This window comes from Gallinula chloropus, assembly GCF_964237585.1.
Source record: "Gallinula chloropus genome assembly, chromosome: 25".
Taxonomy (NCBI): domain Eukaryota; kingdom Metazoa; phylum Chordata; class Aves; order Gruiformes; family Rallidae; genus Gallinula; species Gallinula chloropus.
Genome location: NC_140110.1, coordinates 5,371,987 through 5,393,355, shown reverse-complemented (window position 1 = coordinate 5,393,355; position 21,369 = coordinate 5,371,987). Strand labels below are relative to the sequence as shown.

Below are 21,369 nucleotides of genomic sequence, written 5' to 3'. Positions count from 1 at the left end.
GCCAACTGGATTTAACTCCCTTCACCACAACTGTTTGGGTCTGGCTGTACAGCCAGCTTCTAACCCAGCACAGAGTATACACATCTAATCCATGGGCAGCTAGTTCTTCCAGCAGGATGCTGTGGGAGACAGTGATGAAGGTGTCACTGAAGTCCAGGTAGATCACATCCACATCCAAAGAGCAGGTCACCTTGTCACAGAAAAACATCAGTTTGGTCAAGCACGATCTGCCTTTCCTAAACCCAGTCTGACTGGGCCTGATCCCCTGGGTGCCTGCATGTGTTACGTGATGGGACTCAAGATGATTTGTTCCATCACCTTTCCCAGCACCGAGGTCAGGCTGACAGGCATTTTGTTCCCTGGGAACCTCCTACTGTCCCTTCTTGTAGATGGGTGTCACATGTGCCAGCTTCCAGTCGGGTAGAGCCACCCTGGTCAGCCAGGACTGCTGGTAAATAAGGGAAAGTGGCTTGGGGAGCACTTCCACCAGCTCCCTCAGTGCCCTCGGGTGTATCCTATCCGGACCCATTGACTTGTACAGATCTAAGTGGCTGAGCAGGTCACTAACCAATTCCCCTGGGATTATGAGAGCTTCGGTCCGATTCACATCTCCATTTTTCCACGCAGGGGTCTGGGAATCAGGACACAACTGGTCTTACTGCTAAAGACTGTGGGAAAAAAGGCACTAAGTTCCTCAGCCTTTTCTTCACCCTCTATTACATTGGTCCCCCTGAGTCGAATAAACATTCGAGATTCTCACTGTCACTCCATTTGTCATTAATATATTTATATAATTATTATGAATTATCAATATTGATATTGATAATAATATTAACATTGGTATTAATATTTATACTTAATATTAATTAATATATAAAAGAACTATTATTTGTACCAGTAATATTGTTATTCATGTATTTATAGAACTATTAAGAAAAGGAGGGACAGGGAGAATCCAAAATCTTTATTGTAGATCACCAAAAAAAATTAGCAAGGGCTGAAAAAGTTTCCTAGCCAGAAACCCTCCAAGGTAGCCCACTAGCAGCCCCAGTAACCTTGGGGGTCAGGACTTTCCTAACCTCTGGAATGGTCTGAAGAGTCCCTGGTGTCATTTTGTGGCTCTACTAGTGTCCCCCTTTAAAAATTCTAAACATACAGCAATAGCTCCCAAATAAATCTATGAAGGATGAATGATGTTCCTGGGCTGAAACCTCCCCAGGTAGCCCACTAGCAGCCCTTGGAACATTGGGGCTCAGGGCTTTCCTAGAAGAGGGAGCAGCCCTAAGATTGCCTGACTTCATTTCCAAATTCTACAAGAGCCCACCTTTGAAACTGAGAAACGTCCAGGAATAGCTCCCAAACAAATTGGTGTCAGGGCTGAAAAAGGTTTGTGGCCTGAAACCTCCCCAGGTAGTAGAATAGCAGTACAGCAAACCTTGAGGCTCAGGGCATTCCTAGCCAAGGCAACAGCCTTTAGAGTGCCTGATGTCATTTTTCCGTCTACCAGCAATCACCTTCGGCAGTGCTAAACCTCCAGCAACAGGTCTCTAACAAGAGGAGCGAGGGCTGAAGGATTTTCCTGGCATGAACCCTCATCAGTGTTCAGATGTGAAACACAAGGAATCTTGGTGCTCAGATCGTTCCTTGCCAAGGGAACTCTCCTAACATTGCCTGACGCCTCCTCAGGCTCTACCAGCATCCACCTTCGAAACTCCTAACCTTCCAGCAACACCTCCCAAACAAAACAGCAAGAGTTTAAAGATGTTATTGCCCTGAATGCTCCTCAGGGAGTGGACAAGCAGCCCCAGTAACCTTTAGGATCAGGGCATTGCTAACCAAGGGAGAGGTCCTAAGATTGCCTGATGTTTTTGGGCTCCACCAGTGTCCACAGTTGAAACTCCTACATGTCCAGCAATAGCTCCTAAGGAAAAGGGGTGAGGGCTGAAAGATGTTCCTGGCTTGAAATCTCCCTGGTTAGCCCACTAGCAGCCCCAGAAATCTTGGGGCTCAGGTCTCTCCTTACCAAGACAATGTTCTAACAGTGCCTGACATCATTTTCAGGCTCTCCCAGTGTCCAACTTTGAAAGATCTGTACGTCCAGACATAGGTCCCCAAAAAAGGGATGAGGGCAAAACACAATCCTGGCCTGAAATCTCCGTAGATAACCTACTAGCAGCATGAGAAACCTTAAGGTAACCTTGCCAGGTATCCCACAAAACACCCCAAAACCAAACAGGTACTGGATACAAGAAGACCGATCTCCCTGGGGTAGGCATCTGAGCATGTGAGGCTGAGGATCTGGGGGATTTCACAGAAGAACTGGTCAGCAGCATTGCCCTTACAGAGGGGGAGGGAAAATGTATTAGTTGTGAGCAGCACAGCATGGAGAAACCTGCTGCAGCTCCCCTGTGTCTGCCAAGGGCAGGAGGAGGAAGTTGGAAATGAAGCTACCATGGCCCATTTTCTGCCTCTTTGCAGGAAGCCCTGTGGAAGAAGAACAAGGCAGTGAGAACTTGGGGCACTCTTCACTGGCTGCATAGGGCTCTGTTGTGAGCTCTCCAGATGTCAGTTTGTCCTTGCAGCAGCAGGTCTATCTTTATTAATATCTATGATCATTTCTGGATTGTGGTTTCCACTTCCCCCACCTGCAGAGCAAAGCTTTGTGGATTTCTTTCCCCTGATTTTGTTCTCTGGAAACCCTGAGAAATGCCCAAATGCTCACCTAAACCCCTTCCTTTCACAGGTGGAAAGAGATCACTCCGTGCCTGCTCCAGGCCTGGGGGTCCTGTCTCATGGGGAGACACAGAAAGGTGATTCTCCTGCCCAGCTCTGGTTCGATCAGGAGAAATTACTCTGATGGACACAAGGATTTCTCCCCAGCTGAGGGAGGCAACATCAGAGATGAGAACACAGAATGATCCCCATGAGGCCTGAGGCACCAGAGGGAGCCTAGAAGAACTGGTCTTCTCCTGCTGAGCTGGGCCAGGCTCCTGGGATGGAGGGAGCTCATGGCAACCCAGCAGCACTGCAGAGAGACAGCTCTGCCCAGGAGCAGCTCCTCTGCCAAGCACACAGGGCTGGGGACACTGCCTGTAGGCACCAAGGGGAGACCTGTGAGGCTGAGAGAGCTGATGGATGCTGATTGCTCACTGGAGGAGAAATCTGCACAGCCTCTGCCTGGTATGTCTGTGGGTGCAGGGCAATGCAGGTTCTGTTCTTGGAGGGATCTCCTAAAGCTGGGACATGGGACAGTGTGTGGGGTCTGTCAGGAGGACAGGTTCTCTCTAGGACCAGAAAGTGCTGCCTGGAAGGGATGCCCTTGTGCCCCATCAGAGGGACAGGGCAGGACAGCTGTCTTCTCCTGGGCCCAGGGCTGTCCTTGCAAGCAGGGTCCCTGCAACCCAAAAACTGTGTGCTGGGGCAGGGTCTCTGCTGCTGCCAGGGTCAGCACTCAGCCTGCCTGCTGGGCTTCCAGCAGCAACGCTGCAGACAGAAGCTGTGGGTGGAAATTGTAACCCATGGAAGGACAGTATAAGGTTCTTCTGCTGTCCAAGTGAGCTGTGTAGGACAGGTTTGATCCCAGCTGCAGCTGATCCCTGGGAATTTCCCAGTGAGTTTTCATTAACACCAGGGATGCATTTTCCACTCCAGGTAAAGAGATTTTGCTTTGAATTTTTGGGTAGTGTGGGCTGGGTGGGAAGTGGGAGCTGAGCTTTTCTTGGTAACTTTGCAGCAGGCAGTGCAAACTCATTGGTCATTAGGACTTGTCAGAGCATCTCCTGAGCCCTGCACACACAGAGGTTCCCTGGGGCAGTGCCCTGATACCAGGAGGGGTCTGCAGAGCAGAGCTGAGCACAGGGCAGGCTGGATGAGTTCTGAGAGCACAGAGCAGGAGGTGACATGGGCAAAGAGACGCAGCTGCAGGGACAGCTCCAGGCAGCAGAGACATTGTCAGGGAGGGAGAAGGAGCTGCTCCCAGAAATGCCCTGGCAGTGAGGATTTGGGACCTCCCTGACATCCCCAGCAGTGCTTACACTTTCTCAAACTGATCCCCTGGTTTCTGCCATTCAGAACAAACTCTGCACTCAGAGTTCCAGTGTTACAGGCTGAGTTTTCTCCTTGGCAACCCAAACCCCAGTGACTAAAAACCCCTGAGTGCCTGTCTGTCTGTCTGTCCCTGTCCTTCCAGCCTTGCCTGGACTATTTCTCACTGTTTCCCCTCCTGTCCTTGCTGCCTTTGTCCCACCATTACTGCGGCTTTGGGCATTTCCATTGTTGGGGCTCTGGGCACTGTACTGACCCTCACTTCAGGACCCCCATCTGTAGGACTTGAACTTCCAGGGGGCTCCTGCTGGGCTGCAGCTGCCTCCCACAATGGCACCGCTCTCCCTGGGACTCTGGTGCCCCAGAGAGGAGCCCCATGCAGGAGACATCTCGGCACAGAGGCCGTGGCAATGCCACTCATCACCTGTGTGTGGGCAGCTGCACTGAGCCCTGTGTGTCCCTGGCTGGGAGCGGGGAGCTGAGATCCTCCTTGGGTAGGATGAGACCGCAGGAGGGCTTTGGAGCTCTGCCCTGTGAGACTGGATTCCTCAGCTCTCTGTGGGGTCCAGTTTCTTCTGCAGGGATCAGCAGGGTGTGATCACAGAGAGTCCAGCACAGGGCAGCTGAGAGCAGAACTGATGGACAGAGCAGCTCTCCCCACGCTGCACTCAGGGGAAGGTTTCACTGGCACTGCAGCAGCAATGTCAGGGAGTTCTGACAGGAGAAACACTCCTCAGCTACAGGCAGGAGAAAACCAAAGCTCCAAAGCTCTGCTCTGCCATCAGGTCAGATTAGAGTGACTGTGCTGAAAAGCTCATTGCTATCCACAGGGGATTTAGTCTGAGATCGGACCATCCTTCTATTTACTGACTGCTGCCAGGCAGGACTGAGTTCTCCAGAGCCCACAGCCAACCCTCCTCCCTGCAGTGGCACACTCAAGCCAGCACAAAGCAGACCTCCCAAAAGGGACCTGCAAAAATCTTCCTGAGTACAGAGAGTCGATCTGAGAAAAATTCTCTAAGAATTGGAAGTGTTTTTCCTGAAAGGAGAGTTCCCTAAATTCCCGCTGTGCCTTTTCCTCCTTGGACAGGTCCCCCCCACTTGAGAGCAGCAGATGTCCAACAGCAGCAGCTCCATCAGCCAGTTCCTCCTCCTGCCCTTTGCAGACACACGGGAGCTGCAGCTCCTGCACTTCTGCCTCTTCCTGGGCATCTACCTGGCTGCTTTTCTTGGAAATGGCCTCATCATCATCACCATAGCCTGTGACCACCACCTCCACACCCCCATGTACTTCTTCCTCCTCAACCTCTCTATTCTTGACTTTAGCTGCATCTCCACCACTGTTCCCAAATCCATGGCCAATTCCTTGTCGGACACCAGGGCCATTTCCTACACAGGATGTCTGGCTCAACTCTTTTTCCTTTTATTTTTGTTCTCAACAGAGTACTATCTCCTCACAGTCATGGCCTATGACCGCTACGTTGCCATCTGCCACCCCCTGCACTACGGGACCCTCCTGGGCAGCAGAGCTTGTGTCCACATGGCAGCAGCTGCCTGGGGCAGTGGGTTTCTCTGTGCTGTGCTGCACACAGCCAATACATTTTCACTCCCCCTGTGCCATGGCAATGCCCTTGACCAGTTCTTCTGTGAAATCCCCCAGATCCTCAAGCTCTCCTGCTCAGATGCCTACCTCAGGGAAATTGCTCTCATTGTGGTTGGTGTCTGTTTTGCTTTTGGGTGTTTTGTGTTCATTGTGGTGTCCTATGTGCAGATCTTCAGGGTTGTGCTGAGGATCCCCTCGCAGCAGGGGCGGCACAAAGCCTTTTCCACCTGCCTCCCTCATCTGGCTGTGGTCTCCCTGTTTCTCAGTACTGCCATGTTTGCCTACCTGAAGCCCCCCTCCATCTCCTCCCTGTTTTTGGACCTGTTAGTGTCATTTCTTTACTCAATGTTTCCACCAGCAGTGAACCCCCTCATCTACAGCATGAGGAACCAGGAGCTCAAGGATGCCCTGTGGAAACTGATGACTCAATATTTATAAGCAGCAACCAGCTGACCATCTTATTCTGTGTGTTGGTGGCCATCTCGCTCACATTAGGAGCAGTCCTTATTTACTAGGTTCTGTAGTTTTTTGTTCAGTTTGGTTTTGAATTTTTTTTGTTCATTCTATTTTGTCTAAGCCATAATAACATGTTCCCTGTTCATCCCATTCCTAATGCAGTATCTCCTGGTCTTGTGTGATCCAGACACTGTGTAATGTTGAGCTGGATGTCTGCCTTGAAATGTGCACAACATTTTCTTTATTTTTCTCCTGCCTTTTATAAAATATTTGCAAACACATTTTGATCACCTGAATCACTCGACTACCTGTCTGAAATGACAATACTTTCCCACCAAGACAGAACAAGGATTTCCTGGAAGGGTACTATAGAATCACTTAGGATGGAATAGACCTTTAAGATCATCAAGTTCAAGCACAGCCTAACCCCACCTTATCCACCTTTAGCCCATGTCCTCAAGCACAAAGTCTACATGCCCTTTAAATAGGTCCAGGCGTGGTGATTGTACCACTTCCCTGGGCAGCCTTTTCCAATACATGCCCTTCTCTGGACACTCTCCAGTATTGCCACATCTTTCTTGTAGTGAGGCGCCCAAAACTGCACCCAGTACTTGAGGTTCAGCCTTACCAGAGCTGAGAATAATGGAACTATCACTTCCCTACTCCTGCTAGTCACACTATTCCTGAAACAGTCAAGGATATTGCTTGCCTACTTGGCCACCTGGGCACACTTCTGGCTCATGTTCAGCCAGCTCTGCACTAACACCCCCAAATCCTTTTCCTCCAGGCAGCTCTCCAGCAACTCAGGCCTGTAGGGTTGCCAGGGGTTATTGTGACCAAAGTGAAGGACCTGGCACTTGGCCTTGTCAACCCCATAAATCTGCCTTCTGCCCATCGATTCAGCCTGTCCAGGTTGCTCTGCAGAGCCTTCCTGCCTTCCAGCAGATCAACACTCCCACACAATTTGGTGTCATCTGCCAATTTACTGAGGGTTCACTTGACCATATCATCGAGATCATTAATAAAGATATTAATGAGGATTGGTCCTAGCACTTAGCCCTGGGTAACACCACCTTTGTAAATCCATCACCAGATGGATTTAACTCCCTTAACCACCTTTGAAACTGCTAAATGTCCAGCAAAGGCTCCCAAAGAAAAGGTGAAAAAAAATTCTTTCATTTAATATTTCGCTTACACTTATAAAAATTTTGCAAGCACATTTTCATCTTCTGAATCACGTGACTACTCGTCCGAAATGGCAATGCTTTCCCATCATGACTTCCAGGAAGTGCACTGTTGACAGCAGAAGAAATACTCACCTTCCCCTCTACCTGCATTACCATTAGTCTGTCTCTTTCATCTCCCTCGTCATTCAGGTGTTTCCACCTCTCCTGATAACATGGCCATGCCTAAGGGCATCTTTTCAGCAGCCTGGCTGGACGTGTGCACTTCCCTTTGATCGCAGCTTCCCACCTCTGCTTGCTCTTTGGTCATTCAGATGGTGCTCAGCTCTCTGGTGTTGTCTTTGAGCTTCAGAGAGTTGGAAAGCTTCCCATCTTTCAGAAGTCTAATAAACTGTTCTGTCAGATTGTCTATGTGTTGATAAGTAAACTTTCTATATCTCTGGTTAAAACTTTTCTGGGAGAGAATCTCCTCTGAAAGCCGACCCCCTTCACACGCTGCTTGGCCGTAGCAGGCAGCTGAGGAGAGAGGAATGTGGGCCTGGCAAAGAGTAGGATCAGGACCCTGAACTTCAGAAGAACGAACTTGAGGCTGTTTAAGGACTAGTTGGCCAAGATCTCCTGGGAGGTGGTCCTTAGAGACAGAAATGTTGAGGACAGCTGGCGACTCTTTAAGGATGCCTTTCTGAGAGCTCAAGGGCTCTCTGTCCCACTGAATAAGAAAGTCGGCAGGAGGCGAAGGAGGCCAGCATGGCTAAGCAAGGACCAAAACTGAGGGAAAAGAAAGGCAAATACAAGCTCTGGAAACAAGGGTGTGTTGCCTGGGAAGAATCCAGGGATGCTGTTGGCAATTGCAGAGCTGGGATTAGGAAAGCCAAGGCGCAGATGGAACTGAACTTGATGAGGGATGTTCAAAACAACAAGAAGGGATTTGACAGGTACATTGGCCAGAAGAGACAGGCCAAAGAGAGCGTTACCCCCTTTGGTGAATGAGAAAGGAGAAATGCTTGCAACTGATGTGGAGAAGGCTGAGGTTCTGAATGAGTTCTTTGCCTCGGTTTTCTCTGGAAGCCAGGATTCTCATCATTCTCAACTCCCAGAACCTTGCATCTCTGCACCTCTAGGTGGGAACTGAGGGGATTAAATCCCCCCTCACTGTAACAGCAGAGCAAGTCCGAGACCCAGGGTCCTGAAGGAGCTGCTGATGTGGTTGCTGAGCCGCTCTCCATCATACTTGAAAGTCGTGGCTGTCAGGAGAGGTCCCTGGGGACTGGAGAAAGGGTCACGTCACTCCCATTTATAAGAAAGGGAGCAAGGAAGAGCCAGGGATTTACAGGCTGGTGAGCCTCACCTCTGTGCCTGGGAAGATCATGGAACAGATCCTACTGGATGACATGTTGGAGCACATGAGGGAAGAGCATGTGATCCGGGACAGCCAGCACGGCTTCACCAAGGGAAGGTCGTGCCTCACCAGTCTGGTGACCTTCTCTGATGGAGTGACAGCATTGGGGGATAGAGGGAAGGAACCGATGTCATCTGCCTGGACTTGTGCAAGGCCTGTTACACAGTCCCCCACCACATCCTTATCTCTAAATTGGAGAGAAGTGGATTTGATGGGTGGACCATCCAGTGGATAAGAAACTGGTTAACAGACCGTAGCCAAAGGGTGGTGGTCAATGGGTCTGTGTCCAGGTGGAGGCCGGTGACAAGCGGTGTCCCCCAGGGGTCTGTCTTGGGACCGGTGCTCTTTAACATCTTTATCAGTGACATGGATGATGGAATTGAGTGCACCCTCAGCAAGTTTGCGGATGACACCAAGCTGAGTGGTGTGGGTGACACAACAGAAGGAAAGGAGCCATCCAGAGGGATCCTGACAGGCTGCAAAGGTGGGCTGGTGTTGGGCTTTTCATTGGTAAGGATAAAACCATTTTCTCCTGATCCCCTTTCCCCTCTGTGGCTGCTGTTCCAAACACACAGGCTTTGTTTCTATCCATGCCAGTCCCTTCACTGTCTGTGGATAAACAGGCTCATTCCCAGGAGCAAAACGAGTCAGTGGAATTAGGAGGCAAAGCAAGGTGGCCAATACGAGATGGAACATGCCTGGTCTCAGCACTGGCATGAAAGAGACCTTTCTCCTGCCAAGCACTTACTTGCAGACCCCCTCAGCACCATAATAACCCCCCACTAGAGTGGGATCTGGGGGGTAATATGGTGCTGGGAGGGTATAAAATGTTCTGGGGGGTTAAGAAGGGGTTGGAGAGGGAGGGGAGGCACTTATTGTAGTAAGAGGGTGTGAGAGGTGTAGTGGGGGTGCCTGAGGGGAAATATGGTGGGATTTGGAGGGGAAAAGTCGGGGCTTTGGGGAAGTTATATGGGAATGGAGGTTTAGGGGAGTAATATGGTGCTAAATATTCCAGCTCTCCCAGCGTCCAGCTTTCAACCTGTTAAACGTACAGCAGCACCTCCTGATGCCTCGGAAAGCTGGAAGCCAAACTCACCAGCCTTGGTGACTGCTCAGCAGGGATTCTTTATGGCAGCTCTGGGCACACAGGGGATCGATCCTCCGAGTGTGTGTGCCATTTAAAGCCAAATTTCTCATCTTGATACAGATTAGTTACACATACTCATTATCATTTCTAGGAAAAGGCAGGGTTATGCAGATTTACATTCACTCCTCCCAGGTAGAGCACGCTCAGGGACACTTAGAGGGTCTTCTGGTGGTCTTCAAGGATGAAGGCTGGAAGTCTTCCTCGCTCTTAGCACATGCTTTTTCAGTTTCTCCATGGTTGCCTGAGCTCAAAAACACATTCCTGCACCAACTAGTTAGGAACCCCTTTTTGCTGAAAACAACATATCCTCTGTCTCTGAATTGGTCGTTAGTCACATTATTTATCACTCCCCTATCTCCACTTTCTCTAGTTTCAAGGCTGTTGCACTGTTCTGGTTCAGTTTTGTAGCCGCTTTCACCAAACAGCTCACACAGTTACAGCCAAATTCTACTGAAATCCAAAACAAATATATTCTTAAAATACACAAAGTTATATTCATTATCTCAAGGTACATCTACATCAATCTATTCAGCATTATTACATTTCACTGAATCACTGGGCAACCACCTTCTCTGGGCAACCACCTTCTCTGGGCTACCTCCTCTTGGCAACAGCCTCCTCTGCACAACCTTCTCTGGGCAGCAACCTTCTCTGGGCAACAATCTCTGGGCAACCGCATTCTCTGGGCAACAACATCCTCTGGGCAACCTTCTCTGGGCAAGGTTCTCTGGGCAACCTTCTCTTGGTAACCTTCTCTTGACAACAGCCTTCTCTGGGCAACCTTCTCTGGGTATCAAGCTTTTCCAGGTACTGGAAGCTGCAATAGGTTTCCCCAGAGCCTTTTCTCTGCAGGCTGAACAAGCCCTACTCTCTCAGCCTGTCCTCATAGGAGAGGTTTTCCAGCCCTCAGATCAGCTTTGTGGACCTACTCGGGACTCACTCCCACAGCTCCATGTCCTACCTGTATTGTGGCTCCAGATGTCAATCCATCAGATGTCAATTAAACCAAGTTAATTTCCATTTACACCCCTGGAATTCAGCTGGATGGGGGCTGAAGAAGTGGCCTTGACCTGCTTTCTCCTTCTTCTTCCCATCACTTAGTCAGGTTTGAGAGGAGACCAAAGGCAAGGGGATGTTATTTTATGGATCCTCTCTCTGAAGGCTTGAATCTGGCACTGAGAACCTGCCTTTCAGCAGGGAAATTGGGATTCCCCCAAGTCCCAAGGCTTTGCTTTGATTCTCTTGGCACACAAAACTCCTGGGTGGCTCAGGAGAACATGCCAGGACAGGGGAAGAAGAGCCATGCTTCTCTGAACCTTGGGTGAACCTTGGTGAGATGCTCAGGCCTGTTCCAGGGCAGTTCACTTTCTCCTTCTTTCTCCTTCTTTCCCATCTTTTTGATGAGCATGATGTTGTGTGGTGTGGGATATCCCTTGAGTCAGCTGGGGTCAGCTGTCTTGGCTGTGTCCCCGTCCCCACTTCTTGCTCACCCTTAGGTCTCACTGGTGGGGCAGAGTGAGAACCAGAAAGAACTGTCCCAGTGGAAACCAGTGCTGGACCAAATGGTGATGTCTTCCCAATGCTTGTCTTCTGGGAGCTGGTGACATGCCTTGTCTCTGTTACAGTGGTGTAGATTCCAGGCTCCTGCTTGGAGTGAGTACTGTCCTTTATTGGCCAACCTGGTCTGGCCTCAGATATGGCCTTGCTTTGAGGTGCATGATGGACTAGAGCTCTCTGGAGGTGCTTTCCTCTCTGACGTTTCCCATAAGCCTACGATCAAAACACCTTCTCCTTCAGCTGGATCTCTTCTTCTAGGGCACATTTCAGGGCACAGGCTGCTGGAGGTGTGGGTGGCAAGGGGACTGCTGGGGATTTGCAGCCTGACCTCCTGCCCAAAGTGAAACTACCACCTACACTGTGCCCAGGGGTGTGACACTTTTTGGAGCTGAGACCTGGAAACCTCCCTGCATGGGCATCACAGAGACCAGCTGATGTGGCCTCTGATTCCCAGCAGTACTCCTGGTCATGAGATCCCTCCTGAAGGTCCCCAGACACAACTCTCTCCCTCACAATGGCTCCATTACAGTTCTCAGTCACCTGCATGTGCCTTTGACCACTTGTGTACCTCAAAGGGCATCACCTTCACCTGAAGGACCAGCTCCTGGCCTCCATCTCCATTCACTAGCTTGGCAGCTGAGACGAAGAGCTCCTGGACTGTCAGAGTTGAAGGAACATCTGGAAAGTGCTCTTAAACCTATGAATTAGTTCTATGTAGCCCTGAAGAGAGCCAGGAGTTGGACTCTATGATCCTTGTGGGTCTCTTCCAACTTGAAATGTTCTGAGATGATTTTGTGCATGATGAGCTGAGGCAAGAGGAATCCCACCTCCTGTGGGGTTTGGGGGGGCACAGGAGCTCAATCCCCCTACAGCTTCAGGGTCATAGATGAAAGCCAAGATGCCTGCACTGACTCCACTGAATCCCTGCCCCACAACCATCAAATGATGCCCTGCCTGTCACTGCCACCTGTCTGCCTGACAGTGGGACAGGCGTAGCAGTTTCCTGAGGGGAGCACTGAAACCTCCCGTAGACCCTGCTCAGTGCACAGGGAGGAACTTTCAGGGGTGACTTCAGAAGGCTTCAGATTGTTTTCCCCATGCAGGATCCTGCTGCCTTTCCAGATCTGTCAGCCCTGAAGAGCCAGAGACATCTCCAGGGAGTGGCAGGTGCAGAGAAAGGGCTGCCTTGGGCTCCTCCTCTGCTGCTGCACTGAGCTGGCACCTGGGATGGAGGGAGCTCATGGCAAACAGGCTGTGCTGCACAGAGACATCTCTGCCCAGGAGCAGCTCCTGTCAGAACACCACAGGGCAGAGAGCTCTGCCTGCAGGCAGCGAGGGCAGACAAGCAGTGCAGAGAGAAGTTACCGACAGCCAGGAGTGGGAAAAGGCACCGAGTTCACTGGAGGAGAAATCTCCACATCCTGTCCACAGTAAGTCTTTGGTCGCAGGGCACATCCTGGAGGGATCTGCCAGACCTGGTCCATCCTATAGCTGGCATGCAGGAGAAATTTGTGTCAAACTCCTCCTGCTTACAGAGGGTGATGTATGAGCCAGGGCTGCTCCCAGCTCCAGATCAAGCCCAAGACATTGGCCGAGGGTCCTTTGGAGGAAAAGCATCAAGGCAGCATTGACCTGAAAGAGAAGGAGGCTGGGTGGGTAGTGTGGAATGGCAATTTCTTTCTCCTTTGTGGAGAAGGAATGGAGACCCCAGTTCTTGTTACTACATCTCTGATCTTCTCCTTAGCTGCTTCAGGAACAGGGATTGGGCTGGGCAGTGCCCAGCTACCAGGAGGGGTCTGCATGTCAGAGATGAGATGGGGTCTGTGAGCCATTCCATGGAGGACACATGGGGACAGAGGCCCAGCTCCTGGCAGGGACAGCTCCTGGCAGCAGAGACAGACTTGGGCAGGGAATGAACTACTGCAAACTCCATGGGAGGGACAAGTTGGTCACCTTCCTGCAATCAAAGGGTGCCTTCTGCGGAGCCAAACCAGGTCTCCTCTCCCACCCAGCAGAGCCTATTGCCCAAGGGCTATGGGATCTGGCCATGAGTCACAGCCTCAGCAGGGGAACCTCAAATCTAGGAGAAGTGCCTGTGTCCTACAACAGCCACAGAACAAAGCAGACAAAAGCGACTGCCCTCCAGTGTCCCTGTCTGTGAGATGATTGCACAGCAGGGTAAGGAGAAGGCTGCACAGCATGCCCTTCTTGCTTCATTTGTTTTTTTAGAGCATTGCCATTTTCTTTCCTGTTCCCCCAGCCCTTCGTGGTGCTTTTGGTCTCTAATATTTGAGTGTCAGTATGGATCAGCTTCTGCTCTGGAACCAACGCTGAGTGTCCTGCCCTGGAAGAGTCTACATGGGAACTAGGTCCACAAGCTGTGAGACATGATGTCATTCAGTTGGTAAGGGAGAGAAATTATCTGACAGATTTCTCATTCATCTCAGGGAGGGGGATTACTATGGGAAATGGTGAGTGGGTTTCCTCTAAGAAATCTCTGCTTAAACGAGGCAGGACTGAGTTCTCCAGAGCCCACAGCCAACCCTCCTCCCAGCAGTGGCACCCTCAAGCCAGCACAAAGCAGAGCTCAAAAAAGGGACCTGCCAGAAGTCTTTCTGAATACAGAGAGTCAGTGTGAATTGGAAACTGTTTTCCTCAGAGAAGAGTTCCCTAACTTCTCACTGTGCCTTTTCCTCCTTGGACAGGTCTCTCCACTGGATGGCAGCAGATGTCCAACAACAGCAGCTCCATCAGCCAGTTCCTCCTCCTGCCCTTTGCAGACACACAGGAGCTGCAGCTCCTGCACTTCTGGCTCTTCCTGGGCATCTACCTGGCTGCTCTCCTGGGCAACGGCCTCATCATCATCACCATAGCCTGTGACCACCACCTCCACACCCCCATGTACTTCTTCCTCCTCAACCTCTCGATCATAGACCTGGGCTCCATGTCCACCACTGTGCCCAAAAATATGGCCAACTCCTTATGGGACACCAGGGCAATCTCTCACTCAGGATGTGTTACCCAAGTCTTTCTGTTTGTCTTTCTCATTTCAGCAGACCTTTTTCTTCTCACAGTCATGGCCTATGACCGCTACGTTGCCATCTGCCACCCCCTGCACTACGGGACCCTCCTGGGCAGCAGAGCTTGTGTCCACATGGCAGCAGCTGCCTGGGGCAGTGGGTTTCTTAGTGCTGTGCTGCACACAGCCAGTACATTTTCACTGCCCCTCTGCCATGGCAATGCCCTTGACCAGTTCTTCTGTGAAATCCCCCAGATCCTCAAGCTCTCCTGCTCACAGACCTACCACAAGGAGATTGGAGTTATTGCTTTTAGCTTCTCTTTGGCTTTTGGGTGTTTTGTGTTCATTGTGGTGTCCTATGTACAGATCTTCAGGGCTGTGCTGAGGATCCCCTCAGAGCAGGGACGGCACAAAGCCTTTTCCACCTGCCTCCCTCACCTGGCTGTGGTTTCCCTGTTCCTCAGCTCTGCCATGTTTGCCTACCTGAAGCCCCCCTCCAGCTCGTCCCCATCCCTAGATCTGGGGGTTGCAGTTTTGTACTCAGTGGTTCCTCCAGCAGTGAACCCCATCATCTACAGCATGAGGAACCAGGAGCTCCAGGATGCCATGTGGAAACTGATGACAGAATTTTTTAGGCACCAATAAACTGCCCATCATTTTCTGTATATCACTGACTGTGGAACTCACAGTAGTTTGATTTGGTTCTGTTTTTTCTTCTAGCTTTTCTATGTGGCAATAATGTGGTTCACATTCCCACCATTCCTAATTCAGTATCTCCATGTCTTGTGTGACCCAGATGCTGCACAGGATACGAGCTGCACTCGCTGGTTTTAAAACAAAATACAGGACCCAGAAGTGACTTGATTCTTTCCCTCAGCACTTCTCTGGAATTTCCTGAAGGCTTAGATCTGCTTGCAACATTGTTCTCAAGGACGTGCCCAGGAAAATGCTCTGGTGAGAAAACCTAAAGTGGGTGCATTGTGGAGGCACATGGCAGTGTCCTCACACAGCCAGGCTTCCTGAAGGAGGCATGAAACACCAGCAGAGCAGGGTCAGGTCTGTTCCCGTCTTCTCTGGGCACCCAGGAGAAGCTGCCCCAGAGTGATTACAGAGTCAGGGAATCATTAAGGCTGGAAAACACCTCCAAGATCATCAATCCAACCATCCCCCTTACACCTATATTACTATCTAAACCACCCCCCTAAGTACCTCAGCCAATCTTTGCACTCACGCTCTTGACAGAAGGTGGGAGTATGTGTGTGTGGGATGGGGAGGAAGGCAGAAGAGACAATAAATAAGAATCCAGGTCCACAAGTCAGCCTTAAGCCAGACGTGATCATCACCAAACTGCCAGAAATGACCACCATTTCCAGCACTGACCTCTCTCTCCACTTGGAGAGGTTATTTGTCCCTCCACAGAAAGACACCAAAGGACTAGGAGAGAAGTCCACATCTAGACAGGCAGAGAGAAATGCAAAAAAAGTCTCGTGGATTGGAGATTAAGGCAGAGAGTTCACTAAGCAGATTCCATCACATGTGAAATCAATCAATTTGGATAAAGTAAATATTACTATGATGAATATTATTATTTGGATGTTCTTAGTCTTGTTCTTGTCTTGCTCTTTCTCTTGTATATTGTTGTTGTCATCATCACCATCACATTCTTTATTGTAATAATCAGTTTGTATCTCAAACCTGGAGGTTTTTACTTTGTCCTTTCATCCTCGTGGGGGTTGAGTGTCAATGAGTGGCTGCTTGGTGCTTAAAGTCCAGCTGGGCTTAAATCAGAACACCTGGTCTGGCCTTAAACACTTCCAGGGATGGGGCTTCCACAACATCTCTGGGCAACCTGTGCCAGTGCCTCACCACCCTCATAGTAAAGAATTTCTTCTCAACATCTAATCTAAACCTACCCTCTTTCAGCCTAAACTCCTTGTCCTTGACCCAGAGCTATCCACAGCTTCTCTGGGAAACCTGGGCCAGGGCCTCGCCATTCTCACAGTGAAGACTCATTTCCATGTATCTAATCTTAATGCACCTTCTTTCAGGTAAAAAGCATTCTCCCTGTCCTCTATCCACACCCCCTTGTAACCAGTCCAGCTTTCCTGTAGCTCCTTTTGGTCTTGGAAGGCTGCAATAGGTCTCCATGGAGCATTCTCTTCTCCAGGCTGGAGAAGCCCAACTCCTGCAGCCTGTCTTCATAGGAGAGGAGCTCCAGCCCCCTGATCATCCTCATGGCTCTCCTCTGGACTTGTTCTAACAGGTCCACATCTTTTTTGTACTGGGGAACCCAGAGCTGGACGGAGTAATCCAGGTGGGGGTCTCAAAAGAGCGGAGTAGAGGTGCAATATCACCTCCCTTGATGTACTGGCCACGCTGTTCTTGATGCAGCCCAGGACATGCTTGGCTTCTAAGCTGCAGGCACACACTACTGGCTCATGTTGAGCTTGTCATCCATCAACACCCCTAAATCCATCTCATCAGGACTGCTCTCAATCCATTCTCCACCCAGCCAGCAGTTGTGCATGGGATTGTGCCAACGCACGTGCAGGACCTTGCTCTTGGCCTTGTTGAACTTCATTTCACACGGGGCCATCTCTTCAGCCTGTCTAGGTCCCTCATGATGGCATCCCTTCCCTCCTGTGTCAACCTCACCACACTGCTCAGTGCATTGGCAATCCTATGAGGGTGCACACTATCCCCCTGTCCATGTCCCCAGCAAAGATACTGAAGAGTCTGGAATCATCAGAGGTATGGAATAGCTCAGCTCTCCTGACTGTGTCCCCTGCCAGGATCTCACTCATCCCCAGCCTACCACTGAGGGGAGGGGAGGTGTTGGAGTGACAGCTTTGATGTGTGCCAGCACTGCGCAGTCACAGCCACACAGTGGTGTGTCCCCAGCACCTCACCAGCTACCAATACACAGTCCTCAGAGGGCTCCCGAGGGGAAAATTAAACCCATCTCATCCAGACCCAGTACAGTGATACATCCTGTTCTGGGTTTGTGAGGCAAGGGCTTGGTGGCTGATTTGTGTGCAGGGGTGGTTTCTGCAAGAAGCTGCCAGAAGTTTCCTCTTGGTCCAAGAGAGCCATTCCCTGGTCCCTGTGTTGCTCAGGGTGAGAAGGGAGAGAATTAGAGAGTGAAGTTGACACTGGGAAAAAAGGGAGATGTGGGGGTAGGTCTTTTAAAATCTGGTTTTATTTCTCATATATCCACTCTCTTTTGCTGGGGTAATCAATTAGATTTTACTATTAAATTTTTGTTGAGTCTGTTTTGCCCGTGAGAGTAACTGTGCCTGATCTCTCCCTGTCTGTATCTTGACCCACAAACCTGTTACTGCACCTTCTGAATATTACATACCAGAAGTGTTCTATCACTTGGCTACTTGTCTGGAATGGCAACGCTTTCTAACCATGACAGAAGGGGAATTTTCTGGAACTGTACCCATGGCAGCAGAAGAAATACTCACCTTCCCCTGTAACTGCCATACCACCAGGCTGTCTCTTCATCTCCCTCATCATTCAGGTGTTTCCACCTATCCTGATGATAAGGCCATGCCTAAGGACACCTTTTCCCCATTACTAGCTGCATGTATGCACTTCACTTTGCTCACAGGTTTCCACCTCTGCTTCCTCTTTGGTAATTCAGCTGCTGCTCAACTCTCTGGTTTCTTCTTTGAGCTTCTGAGAGTTGGAAAACGTCCCATCTGTCAGAAGTCTAATGAACTGTTCTGTCAGAAGTTCAGGGTGTTGATAAGTGACCTTTCTATGTGTTCTGGGAGAGAATCCCTTTTAAAAGCTGACCCCTTCACGTGCTGCTTGGCCGTAGCAGCAGCTGAGGAGAGAGATTTCATGGTTATTAAACTGGATCATGTTGAACTGCTGTTTGTGGTCAGAGAAATTTGTCTGTGCCTGTGAGCACAGATGATGCCAGGAAAAGTGTTGGGAGTCCCAGGAGGTCAGCAAGAGAACTGCTGGTCTTGGGGAAGAGCAAGGTTCTGCATGCAGGGTTGGATCTCAAGGGACTGCTTTTCCTGCCTGTCCAGATCTCCTTAGCAGACCCATATCCATCACAGAATGCTGCTGTCACTTCTTCTATCAACTGAGCCATGACAGAAAATACCTGTGACTGGAGAAACGTCCTCCATGGGAAATTCCTTTGACATCTTCATCACTAAGGACCTAAAAACCATCCGAGTAGTAGAAGTCTTGAGCTCTTTAATGAAAATGAGTTGAAGAGCCATGCTTGTAAGTGCTTTCTGGATATTAATGAGCCCCATGGTGTCTTTTCTTCCGAGTCCAGAGACCTCAGACACGAAGAGGAGAATGATGAAACCTCTCAAGAACTTAAGTCAGGAGTAATGCCCAAAGTACCTTGAAGCATTAACAGGCCCCACTGGGAGCCATTCCTGACAAAGCCTCCCCAGGGGCTCCTTAGAGCAGACAACTGGAGGCCATGAGGACAAACACAGGCAAAGCAGAGGCAGCTCTTATGCTGAGGACAACCTGGCTTGGTCTGATGAAGCAGCAATGCCAGTGCTGACCCCCAGCCCCTGGGCAGGGAGATCCTGACCCTCACCTGTGTCTCAGGGCTCTTCCTTTGGATGTGGGGAGGTAACACAAGTGGAAGGTCAGGACTGTGACACATGGTGACCTCCCCTGGGGTGACTGCAAGGAGTCAACCATGCTCCATGGCCACAAGGACAATGTGTCTTCCCTGAGGCTTCTGTGTCAGGACGTCAGCAAGAGCCAAGGGGGAAAAGACCTATCAGGCCCTTTCACCCTGGCTGGCACCCTTAGCCTTCTGCACCACAGCCCATGCCACACTGCCTCACACCTCTGCATGTTTCCTTTAGGCTGCAGGGATGCAACACGTTTTCCAACCTCATTCCCACCCCACGATGACCCTGCCTGTACTGCTGTCTCTTCATCCTAGACAGCTGTTCCCACAAACACAAAGCCACCAGCTCATCCACACGCCCTCCCAGTGACTTCTTGCATCACAGCACTATCCTCAAAATGCTGTGTTTGCCTGCCTTCTGCACCTGGGAATGGCATTTCTGTACCCAGCGTTTCCACCAGCTGTCAACCCCTTTCATCTACAGCATGAGGAACCAGGAGCTCAAGTATTCCATGTGTCAACTGAGCACTGGATATTTCTAAGCAGCAATAAACCGCTCATCCTCTTCTGCACAGAGCTGGCCATGTAACTCACGTGAGGACCCGTGTGTATTTAGTAGCATTTTTAGTTGTTGTTTTTTTCCTCTTAGTTTGTCTAGGCTGTAATAACATGGTTCACTTCCATCCTTTCCTAATCCAGCATCTCTTGGTCCTGTGTGACCCAGACACTTTGCAATGACCTGCTGTAGAAACACCAAGGGACCCTCGATACCAACTGAGGTCGTCATAGACCTTAATTCCCAAACTGTTTCCACTTTGGTCTGGACACAACAACAACAAAAAGAAGGGGTGTATATAACCTACATAACGTGTTCTGCTCCAATTATTTGGTCATTTTCAATAAGCATGGTGGCCCCCAATCCAGTAATGACATTTAAAGCCAAATGGTCCATTCCCTTTGAAACTTAAATCAGAACTACAGGGAGTTTCAAAATAAATGGTGTTTTTTAAACCCAAAGGATGCTTAATTCTATTATTTGATTTTATTCCATTAATCCAAAGATTGCATCACCATGCTCCTACCCAATTGCTATAGTTACACTGAATGGTGAATTCCTGGCTGGTTATGCCAACAGGGTTTTGCCACAAGCCAAAGGGTTGGATTCCCTCAATATCTCAACTCCCATAAGATTCCTATTAGACCAAAAGCTATCAAAGCATTTCTTATGACCAATTTCATTGACCCATGCCCAATTTAGCCACTGAGAGATGAGTTTTGCTCACCAGTGGTGTTGCTCAACATGCACCATAACATGTCACCTCTGACAGGAAAAGAGTGATTATAAGTTGTACAATTAATGGGTTAACAACCAGGGAAGACACAAGGATTTCCACACTTGAAGGTCCAGTCACAAACACTGTGACCCACAAAACCTCCATTGTTGTCATTCCAATTCAGACAATATTCCCCCTTTTCTGGAACTGGGGTTTTCCAAGGTTTTCCTTCCTCATTCCAATAGAATGAATCATGACCAATGGTTATGTCACTTAGATCACCCTGGAGCCATTTCAGGGATATTGTTTCAAGGTCCATGGCCAGTCTTTAAATCCTGAAGGGCTCCCACATCCCCAACCATTTGTCAGGTTAAAAGCGTTGGGCACCTGCTGGCCTAAAGTTATAAATCCATTTTGCCACCCCAGGCTGAAGAGGGGGGCACAAACGTTTCCCCAGATGAGCTTTTAAAAACCCTTTCAAAAGCCCATTAGTTCTCCCCACTATCCCATTAGCTTGGGGGTAACACGGGGTGTGAAATCCCCTCCTTACTCCTCCTTCCTTGGCCCACTCCTGCCCCTTGGCAGCAGTGAAATGACTGCCCTGGGCTGACTGAGCAGACTGGGGGTTGGCAGAAAGCGAAACCAATTGGTCAGGGCCCACCCTGGGTGTTCTCCTGCTGCTCCTGGAAATGCCTGGGCTTGGACTAGGCCAGAAATGATTTCCACTCCCACTAATACTCTTGTTTCCCCTCTGCCTTCCCAAGAGCTCCAATAGAGTCGATTTGCCAGGCCTCCCAAAGGGTCTTTTTCTCTCTCAGCTGGAGGGGGGTCTCTTCCATGGGGTGCCGCTCTAGCCGCAGGCAGCATTGTTCACAGGCCCCGAGCCAGGTGGGGCAAGCTTCCCAGTGACAGGCCACCCCCTGGCATGTGCCTCCCTGTGGGAATCCTTGGATCCTGCCTGGCCACGTTTCACATGCAGCCATTCCAGGAGCCTGTCCCAATGTCCTCTGAGCTGGTCCTCTTTCTGCAGAGGGGCAATGCTGGCCAGTTCCTCTGAGCTGAGGG

The 21,369-nt window shown here is 50.0% G+C and overlaps 1 protein-coding gene across 1 annotated transcript; it reads left to right on the top strand.

Moving 5' to 3' along the window:
* Nucleotides 1-14,118: 14,118 nt before the first annotated feature.
* LOC311200901 (olfactory receptor 14C36-like) lies at nt 14,119-15,054 on the top strand (the record flags this gene model as incomplete). The annotated part of the gene is made up of 1 exon (XM_084275204.1): nt 14,119-15,054. The coding sequence occupies one exon, from the start codon at nt 14,119-14,121 to the stop codon at nt 15,052-15,054; it is 936 nt and encodes a 311-aa protein (XP_084131330.1).
* Between the last annotated feature and the right edge of the window lie 6,315 nt (nt 15,055-21,369).